The sequence below is a fragment of the Rhinoraja longicauda genome, chromosome 6 (assembly GCF_053455715.1).
Source record: "Rhinoraja longicauda isolate Sanriku21f chromosome 6, sRhiLon1.1, whole genome shotgun sequence".
Classification (NCBI taxonomy): domain Eukaryota; kingdom Metazoa; phylum Chordata; class Chondrichthyes; order Rajiformes; family Arhynchobatidae; genus Rhinoraja; species Rhinoraja longicauda.
The window spans coordinates 19322955-19340828 of NC_135958.1; the positions used below are offsets into that span (position 1 = coordinate 19322955).

Below are 17874 nucleotides of genomic sequence, written 5' to 3' on the forward strand. Positions count from 1 at the left end.
TACAGTGCCCTCCCTAATGTTTGGAACAAAGACCCATCACTTATTTATTTGCCTCAGTACTCCACAATTTGAGATTTGTAATATAAAAAATCACATGGGGTTAAATTGCACATCGTCATGTTTTATTAAAGGCCATTTTTATACATTTTGGTTTCACCATGTAGAAATTACAGCTGTGTTTCATCATTAAACAACCAATATCCCATCTGGTGAAAAGTAAGCACGCACTCACACACACATTTTCTCCTCTCCCCAAGTAGCAATGACGTGTATTGAGGAAAATGGAATCCAGTTCAATCACAAAATGCTCTGGAAGACAGAGCTGGTGCATTTGAACAGGAAACTAGCATCCAATCACAGGGGACCAATTAGAACAGCACTAGTTTTCTAATAGCACCTACTATATCAGTTGTCTCAATTAAATTGGTCCTATTTCTGTGATTCCAAGATGGTTGGAGAAAATAATGTTACTTTTTTGTATGCTAATGATGCATAATGGTAGGTTGTTGCTCCAAATAGTTAGAATAAAAAGGAGATTCTCATTAAAGAAAGTAGAGCAAAGGCCAGCATTATTAATTCAAGTTCTTATGATGATGGGGGAATGGAGACACTTTTACACATTCAAAAGGTAGAAGGGCATCATGAGCTTACATTAGCATGAAAATGATCTTTCAAACAGAGCGGAGGTCATTGGGTGGAAGTGGAAAATTCCCATTTGTTCCACGTTTTCATGTTGAGTGCAACTGGACTCTTCACATGGAATGAATAACTGCTTAATTAGTTATCAACTATCAAGCCATGTGTGTTTAACTTTCTAAGTAACCGTGACCTGCAATTGCCTACAATTATACTATCAGCCTATTATTGATTTTTTTTAAAGTCTATTAAAAGGTTTTTTTTCTTCTCTCTGCAACTTTTCCTGTCTTGGCTCTGTATCATTCCATTGGCACTAAATGAACGGCTTCCATCTGTAGGCCTTGCAATGAACAGATGTTTAACAGAGCAAAGATTGCTTTTGGAATTCTAATAGGACAGGAGAGGGAATGTTTTGTTTGTGGACAGCATTGCATTGGAAATGTCTGAATTGCATTGGATGACCCTAGAATTGTAGAACCTGGTGTGGAAGAAAGTGAGGATAGGGAGAATATCATGATTCTGGGAGGCGGGGAAAGATTGGGGTTTGTGGGGGGGATGGTGGAGAGCAGTAATGCTGGAAACACATGGTTGAAGCTCTGGCAACCTTTGCCGAGGGAATTTCTTGATTAAGGGAAAAAGGTAACATGTTCAAAGTACTCATATGGAAGTTGCCATTGTCATAATCATAATCATACTTTATTAGCCAAGTATGTTTTGCAACATATGAGGAATTTGATTCGCCATACAGTCATTTCAATAAAAAGTAACAAGATACACAATACATTTTAACATAAACATCCACCACAGTGACTCCTCCATGTTCCTCATTGTGATGGAAGGCAAAAAAAAGTTCAATCTCTTCCCTTCTTTGTTCTCCCGTGGTTGGGGCCTCGAACCTTCCGTTGACAGGATGATCTTGGCTCCCGTAGCCAGCGGTCGGGCCCTCCGCATCGGGGCGATCAAACTCCTGCATCGGGGGGATCTAAGCTCCCCTGCGACGGGCGATCGGACCCCGGGTCAGGGCTAGTTGAACCTTCTGGGACTTTGGAGCTTCCCGACATCAGTCTCTACCTGAGACTGCGAGCTCCTCAATGGTGAAATCCGCAGGCCACGGTTGGAGCGTCGATCCCAGGCAAGGTATCACAGGCTCTGATGGCAAGTCCACGGCTCCGCGGTGGGGCTCAAAGTCAGTCTTGAGCAAGGCCGCCAGCTCCATGATGTTAGTCAGCAGAACAACCGGAGATACGATCCAGAAAACAATTGCATCTCCGGCAAGGTAAGAGATTGAAAAAAAGTTTCCCCTGACCCACTCCTCCACCTCCCACATAAAACAAACCAGAGAACATTAACACAAACTTTTTAAAACACACTAAACATAACAAAAAAGACAGACTGGTGAGGCTGTCCGCTCAGAAACAACAGGGGTGTACAAATTGAGAAGTGGAATGGAATCGTTGAATGGAATCCTTAATGTGGGAGGTGTCAAAGTAGCTGTGGGCTTATGATAAATATCGGTTATGTAACATCAAGAATGGAGATAAAGACACGGAGGATGCGATGGTGTGGAAAAGGTGGAAAGTTGTAGCAAACGTGATCATTTTTTCATTTCGGACAGGAAGTGCGAGGTGTTGCACTTTGGAAAGTCAAGTGTAGGAGAAAGTACAGAGTTGATGGCAAGACCCTTAACAGCATTGATGTACAGAGAGATCTTGGGGTCCAAGTCCATAACTCCCTGAAAGTGGCAACACAGGTAGATAGAGTGGTAATCAAGGTGTTTAGAACACTTGCTTTCATCAGTCGAAGCACTGAATATAAGAATCAGGAAGTCATGTTGCAACTTTATAGCACTTTGGTTAGGCTATATTTGGAATATTGCTGATCGCTCCCTTACAGGAAGGATGTGGAGGCTTTGGAAAGGATGTACCAGACTGTTGCCCGGATTAGGGGGTATTAAATTCAGGGAGAGTTTGGACAGACTGGGATTGGTTTCTCTGGAACGCCGGAGGTTGAGGGAGACCTGGTAGATTAAATTGATTGGACATGATTTGGAAAGGCACACACCTGTCTATATAAGGTCCCAAAGTGCATGTCAGAGCAAAAACCAAGCCATGAAGACAAAGGAATTGTCCGGAGACCTCCAAGACAGGATTGTGTCAAGACACAGACCTGGGGAAGGGTATAAAACCATTTCTGCAGCGTTGCAGGTCTCGAAGAGCACAGTGGCCTCCGTCATTCTTAAATGGAAGAACTTTGGAACCACCAGGACTCTTCATAGAGCTGGCCGCCCGGCCAAACTGAGCAATCGGGGGAGAAGGGCCTTGGTCAGGGAGGTGACCAAGAACCCGATGGTCACTCTGACAGAGCTCCAGAGTTCCTCTGTGAAGATGGGAGAACCTTCCAGAAAGACAACTATATCTGCAGCACCACCAATCAGTCCTTTATCGTACAGTGGCCAGACGGAAGCCACTCCTCAGTAAAAGGCACATGGCAGCCCGCTTGGAGTTTGCCAAAAGGCACCTAAAGGACTCTCAGACCATGAGAAACACGATTCTTTGGTCTGATGAAACCAAGATTGAACTGTTTGGCCTGAATGCCAAGCGTCACGTCTGGAGGAAACCAGGCACTGCTCATCACCTGGCCAATGCCATACCTACGGAGAAGCATGGTGGTGGCAGCATCATGCTGTGGGGATGTTTTTCAACGTCAGGAACTGTGAGATTAGTCAGGATCGAGGGAAAGATGAATGGAGCAAAGTGCAGAAAGATCCTTGATGAAAACCTGCTTCAGAGCGTTCTGGACCTCAGACTGGGGCGGAGGTTCACCTTCCAACAGGACAATGACCCTAAGCACACAGCCAAGACAACACAGGAGTGGCTTTGTGACAAGTCTGTGAATGTCCTTGAGTGACCCAGCCAGAGCCCAGACTTGAACCCGATCGAACATCTCTGGAGGGACCTGAAAATAGTTGTGTATCGTCGCTCCCCATCTAACTTGACAGAGCTTGAGAGGATCTGCAGAGAAGAATGGGAGAAATTACCCAAGTACAGGTGTGCCAAGCTTGTAGCATCATACCCAAGAAGACTTGAGGCTGTAATCACTGCCAAAGGTGCCACAACAAAGTACTGAGTAAAGGGTTTGAATACTTATGTAAATGTGATATTTCAGTTATTTCTTTTTAATTACTTTGCAAAAAATTCTAAACACCTGTTTTTGCTTTTTTATTATGGGGTATTGGGTGTAGATTGATGATAAAAAAATGAATTTAATCCATTTAAAAATAAGGCTGTAACTAAACAAAATGAGGAAAAATTGAAGGGGTCTGAATACTTTCTGAATGCACTGTAGATAGGGTAGACAGTCAGGACATTTTTAGACAATAGACAATAGGTGCAGGAGTAGGCCATTCAGCCCTTCGAGCCAGCACCGCCATTCAATGCGATCATGGCTGATCACTCTCAATCAGTACCCCGTTCCTGCCTTCTCCCCATACCCCCTCACTCCGCTATCCTTAAGAGCTCTATCCAGCTCTCTCTTGAAAGCATCCAACGAACTGGCCTCCACTGCCTTCTGAGGCAGAGAATTCCACACCTTCACCACTCTCTGACTGAAAAAGTGCTTCCTCATCTCCGTTCTAAATGGCCTACCCCTTATTGTTAAATTGTGGCCCCTTGTTCTGCACTCCCCCAACATTGGGAACATGTTTCCTGCCTCTAATGTGTCCAATCCGCTAATTATCTTATATGTTTCAATAAGATCCCCCCTCATCCTTCTTTTTGCCAGAAAATTTCAAATACTAAAGGCCATAGTTTTAAGGTAATGTGCAGGGCAACTGTTTTACACAGAGGGAGAATGCCTAGCTAGAACAGACTGCCGGTGGTGGTGCTTGAGGTAGATACGATAGTCACATTTAAGATACTTTTGGATTGGGGTATGGATATGCAGGGAATGGTGGAATATGAATTTTGTGTAGGGACAGATGCGGTCTTGGCATCATGTTTGGCACAGACATCATGGGTTGAAGGGCCTGTTTTTGTACTGTACTGTTTTATGTTCTAAGTATTAGTCAATATTGGAGAAGTTAATATAAGAAGATAACTGCAGATGCTGGTACAAATCGAAGGTTTTTATTCACAAAATGCTGGAGTAACTCAGCAGGTCAGGCAGCATCTCGGGAGAGAAGGAAGGAGAAGTTAAAGTCACACGCTACGACAACCCTGTTGCTTTCCCTTCTTTCTGTAATTTTTCTATATATCTGTTACTCTACTCTATCTGCTGCTGGCTATTGGAAGGTCTATCGGATAATCACATTAAAGTGTTTACAAATTTCTTCTTTTTTACCCATATTTCCACAGTAGGCGAGTCCGCGATGACATTCTCCCTGATTATTAAACCAACTCCTCCACCTCTTTTATATCCCTCTCTATCATGTCTAGAATATCGAAACCTTGGAATATTAAGCTACCAGTCTTGTCCCTCTCGCAACATGGTCTCTGTAATGGCCACAACTTCATTGTTCTAAGCACAGTCAAGGCTCTAAGTTCATCTGCTTTACCCATAATATTCCTAGTGTTGAAATAAACACACTTCGGTCCATCAGTCTCGCCATATTCCTTACATCTCTCTCTCTCTGTCCGTCCTTTGAGACTTACTGGTCATAACCTCTAACTTCCCATCAGTATTTTGATTTACTGCCCTTCTGCTCTGGTTATCACGCCCCTGCCACTCTTATCCATACCCTCACAGAACATTAGCAAACCTCCCTGTAAGTTTATTGTGTTCCCACCCTCCCTCTCTAGTTCAGATGCAACCCGCCCCTCTTGTATAGTCTTGTCTGCACCAGAAGTTATTCCAGCTGTACAAAAATCGGAATCCCTGCCCCCCTGCACCAATTCCTCAGCCATGCGTGCATCTGTCCTATCTTCCTATTCCTTCCCTCACTAGCACATGACACTGAGAACAAACCGGAAATTACTAGCCTTGATGTCCTGCTTTTTCATCTCAACGGCTCTTTTTTAAACTTACCTGCTGCTGTATTGCTCCACCTCCTTCAAGCATCTGCAATCTCTTGTGTCTAGCTTTTATCCCATATCAGTATGAAGGAGGATTAACACAGTGTTAATGCCTCTTGAGACCGATCACCAGCAGCCACACAAGCGTACTTATTACAGCCAAAACTAGAATTTTTCACCTGCAAACACAGCCTGCTCTGCTCCTCTCCCTTGCTTTCTGTTTCTCTTTGAGTCACAGAATGGAAGAATAAATACCTTGCATTCCCTTTAATAAATGGGTAAAATGTACTAATTTTATTTCATGGCCTGCTATCTGGCTAAGGTTTGTAATATCTTTGTTTCCACTCCATCACTTCATATATTGTGGGTCAGCAAATTAAATGTCTGTGGAACAACACAAAATGATTTGTGTCTAACCCAACAAACTCACTCATAGAAATTAAAAAACAACTGATGTGCAAAATATAAAGGTATTGCACATTAGACAGCTGTAGTATAATTTTGATTGCTTTCTTAGGTCAAGGCACATTTTTGGCCAATAGTAGATTAAACATTTTTGATCCAGTTTCCATTCTTGGGAGCACTTCGGAAAAGAAAAGTCATGAATGTCCTATCGTTCTTCCTGATGCAGATAAAGTTTTCCTGCAAAGTTGGAGGTAGACGTGAAAGCAGGAAAACGTATCCAATCAGATTATGGAGTTTGACCTGGATTGTCAGTGGGAGCGAGGGGTTGGGTGATAACACGGAATTGTAGAATGTTTAACTGCAGAAACTCTCCTGTAATCTCTTCAGACTGAATGGAGTTAAAAAGACTATCTTAAACTTTTTGTGTAATGTGTTTCTCAGAACTGTGCACAAATTTAACATTTTTTCTAATTGTACAATCATAACAGTGCGGCCGATTTGTTGTTTTTATTTCGTCAAACAGCTACACAAATTTTTTAAGAAGGGAAGTACAACTGGATTTACTTTGTTGGTGTTTAGTTGCAATATTTTTGCTCCGGCTTTCTCTTCTTCCTTATTGAATATACAAGCTTATTATTGTACAGATCTGTGCTGCCACACAGCCAAGCCAGTGCAACCCACTAAGTATCCATTCTTCACTGTGAACCGAGTCAAACGTCAACAAAGTGAGGTCATTGAGGTCATTCCAGCTCCTGACATCATCTGTTCCACATGGAGCCCTCTCTCCCAGAGGCTGCTGCTTAGCAATTCAGAAATAAGCTGACTAGCTCTGCAGCTGATTCCAACGCACAGCTGTTTTTGGAGGTAGGAGGTCCAGACAGAATATCTTTGTTAAACAGTTAGTTATCTCACCATCTGCAGTCTGGAATTCCGACTTTCAGCATACTGTGGGAGTTGCCAGCCAGAGCTATCAGCTGCTGACATGTTTCTGCATGCTAATCTGAATAGATTTGGGAAGAATTAGTTCGTTTCTTGGATGAACAACGAAGTATATGATTTGTCAACAATGGAGAAAAAGTATGATAAATTTATATTTTAAAATTGACACAAGGTGGCCTCCCGAGTTGTGTCAAATCACATGGGATGTGGATGTTTTGAAGTCTCGGACGTGTAGCTTTACTGTTGTGATGTAATTAAAGTAAAGGGGGAGATGTGATGTAATTAAAGTAAAGGGCGCATATGCCTTGACCCACGTGACCTCAATGCGGCCATTCGTAGGGAGCATTTCCCGATGCCAACGTTCGAGAACATTGCAGCCCGCATGCCGCAGGCAGAATGGTTCTCGAAATTTGACGCTACAAGTGGGTACTGGCAGTTCCCACTGAGCGACGATAGCTCGTGCCTGACCACATTTAATACTCCTTTTGGGCGATACCGATACCTCGTCCTTCCATTTGGCATCTCATCCGCAAGTGAGATTTGGCAGCGGGCGATGCAGGAAGAGTTTGGCGACTTAGAAGGGGTGGAGATAGTCGTGGACGACATTCTCGTTTGGGGTGTGAATACAACATAAATACGACACAGAACGGGTTGGAAATACGACTTGCACGAGAAGTGGGCGATTGTCCAAACCCCCGGCACGGCTTGTTATGTAAAGTTGATAGTTTTGTAGTTTGAAGAGCATTGTGTTATTTGTGGTGTTTCATCCACATTAAATTGATTAAAGCTTCAAGTTATTAGTTTTGACCCCAACGTTGAAGGGGGAGATGTGATGTAAGTAAAGTAAAGGGGGAGATGTGATGTAATTAAAGTAAAGGGGGAGATGTGATGTATATGTAATGTAAATGCCAGTGCACCCTTGAGGCCAAGAGCTTGGCCAATGGGCTTGTGCCTTGTGACTGAGATCAGGTGACCTTCTAGGGCCAATGGGCTTGTGCTTTGTGACTGAGGTCAGGTGACCTTCTAGAAATTTCCTGGTGAAGGATCAGTAATAAAATCTTCTTACAAGATGTCGGGCGTATATTCATTGTGCTAGCCACAACAGGGTCTTACAGAGGACATTACAACTGTGGTATCATTAATCAGATGAGCATTCAGAATATGCATAAATAGTCTCTGGAACAATGATTCATCTTTGATCTCCTCTATGAGAAAATGCATCAGACATTCTCTAATCTATTATGTTACCTCAATTAAAATTATGCTTCTGAAAATACAGCAATTGTCACACACAGCACAGGAAATGCAGCATTGTTGAGAGTTAATTTAGTTACTCTACCTCTTAAACTTCATTGCAGTCATCCAATGTTGAACTAACAAATGATTGAAAGTTTCTGGCCTAAGGTCCCATTAGCACTCTGAACATAATTTGTCTTTGTGCATCCCCACCATATCAGTTGTAACAGATGTATCCTCAGGAAATCTAGCTGAGGAAGCGAAACGACCAACGCTCTGCAAAGGGCAAAAGATCATGAATTAGGGCAAGATAGCAGCTTGTGACCTTATAAGGATATATTGCTTAATTACTAATGCTGATTGGTGATAGATACCATGCTTGTAGCTTTTCGGAATAAATACGAGCTAAAACTTTGGAGCAGTGGACTTTTTTCCACTAGCCCCGGAGTCAACAACTCTGTGTGTGCTTTTAGAAACTTGTCTGAGAGCTCTCTAATAAACGAAGGTTGAATCATAAGTCTGTGCCGCGTCTGATTATTGACAACCGACTGACCGCGAACCGGCACAACATCTTCATTACCCCAGGGAAACAACCCTTGGCTTTATCAATAGTTTGTATCAGTATTGTTATCATTGTGGTACATCTGTGCATTTTTAGTGCTGACCCGCTATGACTAATGAACGCCTCATTTTTAACAAGGAATGAAAGTCAGATTTAGCTTCAGCTATGACTTCATTTGTTGCATGATGACTCGACAGATTACAAGGGGTGATGTTCAATGATCTGTGCCCGGAGCCAGTAACTTGCTTTGGAGCTGCCTTTCTGTGACGGAAGAGTATTTGACGCACATAATGAGTTAGATTGCAAAACTACCAAAGAGCCCCAGTCTTTGCTTTGTCATAACACAAGGAGCAAATGAATTTGAGGCCCATGCTGTGAGAGGAGTGGAATAGGTTGTATCTGTTTTAGGAAAGCCTTTAATTTTATGAGATTCTGCAAACCTTAATGAAAATGTAATGGCATGGCTTTCATCAACTTTCGCATGACTTTTCACTTGATGCCATGTTGGCCATCGTGAAGAAGTGAAACCCTTGAGAATTGTTCACTAATTCAAGAATTTTATCCAATAGGTGTGGCCCAACACATCAGAAGGCACAAATTGGAAATAAACTAGATATATTCACCTATTGTTCATTAATCATATCATATCATATCATATCATATACAGCCGGAAACAGGCCTTTTCGGCCCTCCAAGTCCGTGCCGCCCAGCGATCCCCGTACATTAACACTATCCTACACCCACTAGGGACAATTTTTACATTTACCCAGCCAATTAACCTACATACCTGTACGTCTTTGGAGTTAATATTAATATTTGTTCATATCAATTATTATTGGGGATTCTGTGCAATACCACAACCTACCACATCGAAGAACCACACTTTGGGGTAGGAGAGATTATGAACACTTTGTTCTTACTTTTCAGCATTTATAGCTAAGTTCAAATGTAGAATAAGCCTGTACTTACAAGACATATATTTACCTAAGTTCAGATCCCAACACTGCAACTGTGGAAAGTAAATTTGGTTAATATTTTGGAAATAAATAAAGCAAGCTAATCATTTGTAATGACGATCATAGAGCAACCAGATTGGTTATTAAATCCCACCTAGTTAACTAATGCCCATTGATGGTGGAATTATGCCATCTATGCCTAGTCAAAACTAGGTATTAATTGAGATCTAACAGTGTCATTGACGTTTGAATAATCTCTGATGTAGCTGAGGAAGCCATTCCGTTCTGCCATTTTCACTATGTTGCAACAAAGAGAGAATGAAACCAGATGGAGCTCGCATTGGTCTGGCCATTGAATTTGGACACAGCCAGTTGCACTTATAAAGTTGACCTCATAAACATCTGGGGATTGGTGTCAACGTTGAAAGAGCTGTCGTATAGGCAATTGAAGCATCAGCTTAATGTAATAGCACTCACAGAATCATATCTTAGTGTCCCAGATGCCTCCATCACAGTGGTGGCACAGCGGTGCAGCTGGTAGAGCTCTTGCCTCACAGCGCCAGAGACCTGGGTTCAATCTTGACCTTGGGTACTGTCTGTGTGGAATATGCACATTCTCTCTGTGACTGGGTGGGTTTCCTCTTGGTGCTCCAGTTTCCACATCCCAAAGACATGAGGGTTTGTAGGTTTGCCATCTGTAAATTGTCCCCAGAGTGTAGGAAGTGGATGAGAAAGTGAGATAGTGTGAAGAGGTGATCAATGGTCAGCATGGACTTGGAAGCTAAAGGATCTGTTTCCATGCTGTATCCCTAAATTAAAGAATCCCCGGCGGTGGCATAGTGGTATTCATATGGAACGGAATAGATTTTGGAAGTAGAAAGGAAAATCCATGTCAGCTTACTATTGAAATGCCTACCATCAGAATAAACGGTCTTCAACTATTGGATTGAAGGGTCTTTCAGAAATGCTTTTGGAGACCAGTAATGGAAATGATGACCAGATAAATTTAAACCATTCCAAAAGGCCTCCAAAAGACAATTGTCTATTGTCTATTGCCTCATAATATTTTACCCTTCTTAAGGTTGCTATGAGAAGGCACTTTCCTCTAACTCACTCTGCGGGGTTTTATAGGTAACCCATCAGAACCTACAAAATATTTTTAGTTAAGAGGAGATATTTTTTATACCTGCTCCTATCTCTTATTCTCTAAGCCACATAACTTCCTTATCAGGTGTACTCTTAGTTATTCTATCAGAAAACTATCCAAAATCATTGATTACATTCCATTCTCCATGTTAAGTATGAATATTGAGTGCGGCTATTATTATGACAGAGGTCTATCTATTAATGCAGATGTGTAGACATAAATTTGAAATTTTGACTAGTACCTAGCAGTCTCTGTTATTAAAGGTGTTCATTTCTGTTTGATTTAGTTTAGTTTAGAGGTATGGCATGGAAACAGACCCTTCGGCCACAGACCACGGCCCGTACACTAGTTCTATCCTACAAACTAGGGACAATTTTCAGAAGCCAATTAGCCTACATGCCTGCACTTTTTTGGAAATGTAGGAGAAATCCCATGCGGTCACAGGGAGAACGTACAAACACTGTACAGCCAGCACCCGTACTCAGGATCGAACATGGATCTCTGGCACTATAAGGCAGCAACTCTACCGCTGTGACACTGTGCCACTCCACAGGTGATTTGTGGGAAACAATATTCATTCTCATCCACTCACCCTTACAGCTGTTTCATTACAAGTTTGCTGCAGTTACAAGGAAGGTTGCTGAAAAAGAGAGAAGTATGGGGAGGAATATAATGAGAGATGTATCATTGGAAAATGAATTGCATTTGGGTCAGTTGGTCTGATAAGTAAAGCGACACTTATTTCTATAACAAAGACACTGTAGTCTAGAGTTTTGTACAGAGACTTCATTTAAATCTCCATTGTGTCTTCTTCATCCTTTGCTCCTCCCAGATGCTTCAGCCCCAGTTCAAGCCACAAGGCTTAAAGGATGTTTTGACCAAACTCTTCCTCATTGTGCCTGGAGAGAACCCTTATGGCTCATGGAACCAATCTCGGTGTCGGCGTTGCGCAGTGGTGGGTAATTCTGGAAACTTACATAAATCTCGTTATGGAGAGGACATCAACACGCATGATTTTATCATGAGGTAAATAACAAACTACTAAACTGCAAAGAGTGTGTGTGTTGTACTTGTGTGTGCTGCATAAGCATGCATGAATGTTATGTTTTGTTGCTTGCACATCGGCATGTATGTGTGTGACCACATGTGTGCATTTGTTATACCCAAACATCTACGTGCATTGTACATGTGAGTGTAAGAGAGTCCTTACATATATGTATTTCTTATCTGAGGAGGAAACATTGAGCAGAAAAGCTTGTGTCTTTGAAGAAAATAAACGGTTATTTTATTTAAACATATGATTCAGAGGTACTTTACAGGATAAATATTGTCAGAATATTTCCTTTATGAGGATTCCTTTGTCAGGATATAGGATCACCCACTTACATCTGAGATGAGGAGAACCATCATCCCTCAGAAGAGTGTGAATCATTGAAATTTATTGGATATATTTGGGCTATGGAGAGTGAGGAATTATGGGAAATGGATTGCTAAAATGCAGTTGAGGCCAAAGGTTAACCATGATTTAATTGAATAAACAGTCAAAAGAGGCTTCATCGTCTACTCCTACTATTTCTTATGTGTTTATATAAATAAGTACATTGATTTAAATTCCTTAAATTACAATTTGAATGAAATATCAAAATACTTATTAATCATATTAATTGCTTCATACTGAGGAAATTATCGGCAAAAATGCTGGAATACAAGGTAGGTCTTGTATTCAGCCTCAGAGAGAGAGATTATTCATTGGCTGCACATCTTACATTTCAGCCCCTGATTTGTTTCAAATAGTGTTTTTTTATTTCTCACACTACCTCTTTTATTTCAGATTCTCAGTATCAAAGATACAATATGACAGATATCAAAAATGATCATTGTGTTCATTTTCTATCACCCTGGCAGCAACACGATACAAGAACAGTGGAATCTTTAATTAATCGCAGTGATTGTTCTTTGTTAGTTGGGCAGCAACAAACTAGTTACATGCTCGCGAACAAGCTTCATTTACCACATATCATGTCTCAAATTACACATGCCCCCTATTCCCAAAGGTTAATTCCTGAAAGGAATCTAATCATTTTTTGTTTGAGTAGATACAATTTTCTGCCAACATCTCCCCTGCAACGCAGAAGTTGAAACACCCATCGCTTTACCTCCTCCCTCGACTCTGTCCAGGGACCCCGACAGTTCTTTCAGGTTAGGCAGAGGTTCACTTGCAGACTGGGTGATCGTTTTGCGGAACACCTTCGCTCAGCCCGCCTGAACCAACCTGATCTCCCGGTTGCTGGACACTTTAATTCTCCTTCCCATTCCTACACAGACCTTTCTGCCCTCTGTCTCCTCCATTATCAGAGTGAGGCTAAACGCAAATTGGAGGAACAGCATCTCATATTTCGCTTGGGCAGCTTACAGCCCAGTGGTATGAATTTTGATTTTTCTCACTTCAGGTAGCCCTCTCTCTATCCCTCCCCCACCAAAGTCGCACTAGCTTATCATTTTCAGCTTACAATGGCCTGTTTCCTTTATCATCGTTACTTTTTTGCATATCTTTTATTCATTGTTCTTTATCTCTCCACATCACCGTCTATATCTCTTGTTTCCCTTATCCCTAACCAGTCTAAAGAAGGGTCTCGACCTGAAAAGTCACCCATTCCTTCTCTCCAGAGATGCTGCCTGTCCCGTTGAGTTACTCCAGCTTCTTGTGTCTTTGGGATGGCGGGACTGTCATATGAGGAAAGACTGAAAAGACTAGGCTTGTATTCACTGGAATTTAGAAGGATGAGAGGGGATCTTATAGAGACATATAAAAGTATAAAAGGACTGGACAAGCTAGATGCAGGAAAAATGTTCCCAATGTTGGGCGAGTCCAGAACCAGGGGCCACAGTCTTAGAATAAAGGGGAGGCCATTTAAAACTGAGGTGAGAAGGAACTTTTTCACCCAGAGAGCTGTGAATTTGTGGAATTCTCTGCCACAGAGGGCAGTGGAGGCCAAATCACTGGATGGATTTAAGAGAGAGTTAGATAGAGTTCTAGCGACTAGTGGAATCAATGGATATGGAGAGAAGGCAGGCATGGGTTACTGATTGTGGATGATCAGCCATGATCACAATGAATAGCGGTGCTGGCTCAAAGGGCCAAATGGCCTCCTCCTGAACCTATTTGCTATGTTAAATTAATCCCATCTACCTGCATGCGATCCATATCCCTCCATTCCCTGCATATCCACGTGCCTGTCTGATAGCCTCTTAAACTCCACTATGGTATTTGCTACCATCACCTCCCCTGGCAACATGTTCCAGGCACCCACCACTCTCTGTGTTACACTTGCCTCACACATTTCCTTTAAACTTTCCTCCCTGAAGGCTATGCCCTCTGTTCTTTGACATTTCCACGCTGGGAAAAATGTTTTGACTCTCTACCCTCTTCATATCGCCCATAATTTTATATACTTCTGTCAGGTCTTCCCTCAACTCTGACACTCCAGAGAAAACATTCCAATTTTGTCTAACAAACAATACTGAATCTTTCCAGCATTTTCAGTTTTTACTTTGGATTTCTAGCATTTGCAGTCCTTTTTGATTTCTCCATCATCTGAGCCCTTTTCAGGAGCAATTTACTGTGAGATTTGATTTCCAACCACAGTCTAGACTATAAATTAATGTCAACGTTTCCTGTTTGAGGGAAAGAGGATATTGTGATGTAGCATAAAGGCCAAACTGGCAATAAGTGGATTTAGGAATTATGTTGAATGCTTCTTTAAATTCCTTAGAAATTTCATTCACTTTGTATTCGGCTGATCCAGAGAGACTTATTACAAGTCTTCTTCTGGATTTAATCACCAATAAACTGATGTTAAAATGTCCGATGGAAAAAAGCACTTTAGAAATTTTGATTTTACAAAGAACTAATCTTTGCAGTTACCCCATTATCTCAGGTTGCCTCAAAGCATGTGTCACAACCAACTCTGAAGCACGTCTACTATTGAAATGAAGGGAACGTTGGTGCTAATTTGTGCACAAACAACGTGACATTGACTAGATAATCCACTTCAACAATGTTAATTGAGGGATACATATTGGGCAGAACACTGAAAAGAATTTCCCTGCACTTTGAAAGAGTTTTGTGTGATCTTTTACATCTATAAAAAGGGCCGCCCGCACATACCATTTCTGGCCCCATGCCAAATAAACATACCCAAAATGTATGTGAAATTACTCAGTAGAGGCACTTAAGAGGAACTTGCAAAATAAATATTTTAATCTACTTTAATTATGTCAAAGTGGCTAGAGACAGACTGCAAGAATCTTAGAGAGGATTTACTTTTAACCAGGTTGCAACCTAAGGTTATAAATAATTTAACAACCATTTTATAAATATTCATTTTGAGAGATGATTGTGGCAGAGGCTGGCTTACAGTTACATTCCAGGGTGCTGTTGATTGTTTGGTTTGGACCAAAAGCAATTGGTCCAAAAACACTATTCTGTCCCTGAAAATAATTGGTCCAAATTGAGCAGTTAAACTAAAGCCAAATTTAGTCTTGTAAATGTGAGAACCTATCTCCTGCAACTGTACATATGAAAGTACCTCAGAATGACCTATTTTTCATTCTGATTATAAAGTAAAAACTCATAAGTCTGTTAATTTAAGATCATGGTTTACAAATTACTTTGCCCTAGACTGAGTAGGTTCAGGTTTAATCTTCAATGTATGTGGAATCAGCTGACCTTAATCAACGTGTCAACCTTCCAACTTTAAGATTAGAAAGGGTAAAAATCAACCGAGGTTCCATGTTCTGATTGCCAGCAAGCCCCTGTAACTGGAAGGTATGTGGACAGTGCAATTGAGGCCTTACTGGTCTGTCTCTAATGTCTTCCATCGCTTGTTTCTCTACACTCTGTAATGGAGAACTGTCATTTGAGTCATAGCTGGTAGCTGCAGAACTGTTGCAAAAGGGAGACAAAGTTAGGGAGAAATAGATAATCAATTCCTAATGCCTTTGATAGCAATTTCCTGTGAATATCTCTTTTACTTAACTAGCAAAGGTCTTCAGATATCTTGGACACACTCCGGAGCTCTCTTCTAAAACTTTGCTCTCCACAAAACATACCATTGACATACCTATGGTCTCTTCCACAACTTTCCTTCAGTCATTCTCTCTGCTTTGTGAAACACTTTAGGAGATTTTATTAAGTATCAGCACCTGTACATTTCCTTGGACTCCTGAGGAATACTGCATGTTCACGTGTTCTGCCATCCATGTACATTATGAAGCAATCCATTGTGAAGCCATAGAGTCATAGCGTGATACAGCGTGGAAACATGCCCTTCGGCCTAGCTTGCCCACACCGGCCAACATGTCCCAGCTACACTAGGGACATGCCCATGTTTGGCCCGTATCCCTCCAAACCTGTCCTATCCACGTACCCTTCACCTTAAACCTATGTCCTCTTGTCATCGATTCACCTATTATGGGCAAGAGACTCTGTGCATCTACCCGATCTATTCCTCTCATGATTTTATACACCTCTATAAGACTACCCCTCATCCTCCTGGTCTCCGAGGAATAGGGACCCAGTCTACTCAAACTCTCCCGATAGCTCCGACCCTCTAGTCCTGGCAACATCCTCGTAACTCTTCTCTATACCCTTTCCAGCAGACTGTTTAAGTGAATTCCTTGCTAATATTTGAAAAAGAGCATCGATGTTCTTCCAGAAGACTTGGTAAATTAGAAACAAGGGTGCTAGTTTACAAAAAAAGGCACAAAGTGCTGGAGTAACTCAGCGGGTCAGGTAGCATCTCTGGAGAATATGGATAGGTGATCATAAGATATTTGTGCAATTTTGTTTCACAGAGTGGTGGGTGCCTGGAATAGGCAAAGGCAATAGTAGCATTTGAGAGGCTTTTGGATAGGCACATGGAAATCCAGAGAGTAGAGGGACTTGAACCACGTGTAGTCAGAGGATATTAGTTTAACTTAGCATCATGATCGGCAGGGACATTGTGGGCCTGTTCCTGTGCTGTACTTTGTTCTACTTTCTACAGTGTATAGTTCTGGTTGCCATACTATAGAAAGGATATGATTGCACTGGACAGAGTGCAGAGGAGATTCACCAGGATATTGCCTGGTATGGAGGACTTTAGTATTGGGGAGAGATTGGATTGGCTGAGCTTATTTTCCCTGCAGTAAAGGCTGTGACTGGATAGAAGTTCATGAGATTATGAGGAATATAGATAGGCTAGACCGGTGGATTTATACACTTACAGCCCATATTTTAGGATAGCATGATAAATTGTCCCCTACTGATGAATTGTTCCCTACTGATTCAGGTTTTCAAAGCATTTTATTTTGGCTTTAAATCACGTTTAAAACATTAAATGAAAATCAAATTAAATAATTGAAAACAAAATGAAGGTATGAAATAAAAGACTCATAATGAATATTGTGATGACATTCTATCCACCAGTCCATAGCATGCTGAAACACTCACAGCAGCTGCAAGGCTGTGCGCCAACCATTTCAACAACTTTCGCTGAATTACTTCACGGCCCTGTTTTAATCCCTCGGGCCGTTGATGGATGTTGGGAACATGTAGGTGGTCAACATTTTTTCCAAGAGTAGGAATCTCAAAACCAGGAGGACGTAGGTTTAAGGTGAGAGGAACCAGCACCATAGGGTATCTTTAGTTTAGTTTAGAGATGCAGCGCAGACACAATCCCAGGTTTCACATTTTCGGCTGTACATTGTCCAATTCAGTAGAATCAACATTTGATGCAAGATTAATGATGCTCTTTTCAACCAAAAGAGACTCGTAGTCTTAAACAGCGAGAAACCACTTCTCTTTGTTGAGGAATGCATGCTCAGAAGCAGATGTGCAGGAAAGCTTCTGTGCACTCTTTTCAGCTTAATGACTCACCCTCCAGATCAGTTAACATTGATGACGAAGACAACAGAATAGCAAAAGCCAACTCTGCTTTTGGA

At 41.6% G+C, this 17874-nt stretch overlaps 1 protein-coding gene across 2 annotated transcripts in view; it reads left to right on the top strand.

The window, feature by feature from the left end:
• The window catches only part of st3gal2 (ST3 beta-galactoside alpha-2,3-sialyltransferase 2), a 140231-nt gene that overhangs the window by 106207 nt on the left and 16150 nt on the right, over positions 1–17874 (top strand). For both annotated transcript variants that reach the window (XM_078400622.1, XM_078400623.1), the window contains exon 4: positions 11723–11916. In XM_078400622.1, the coding sequence (XP_078256748.1) occupies positions 11723–11916 (194 nt within the window). The remainder of the gene's footprint in view (positions 1–11722; positions 11917–17874) is intronic.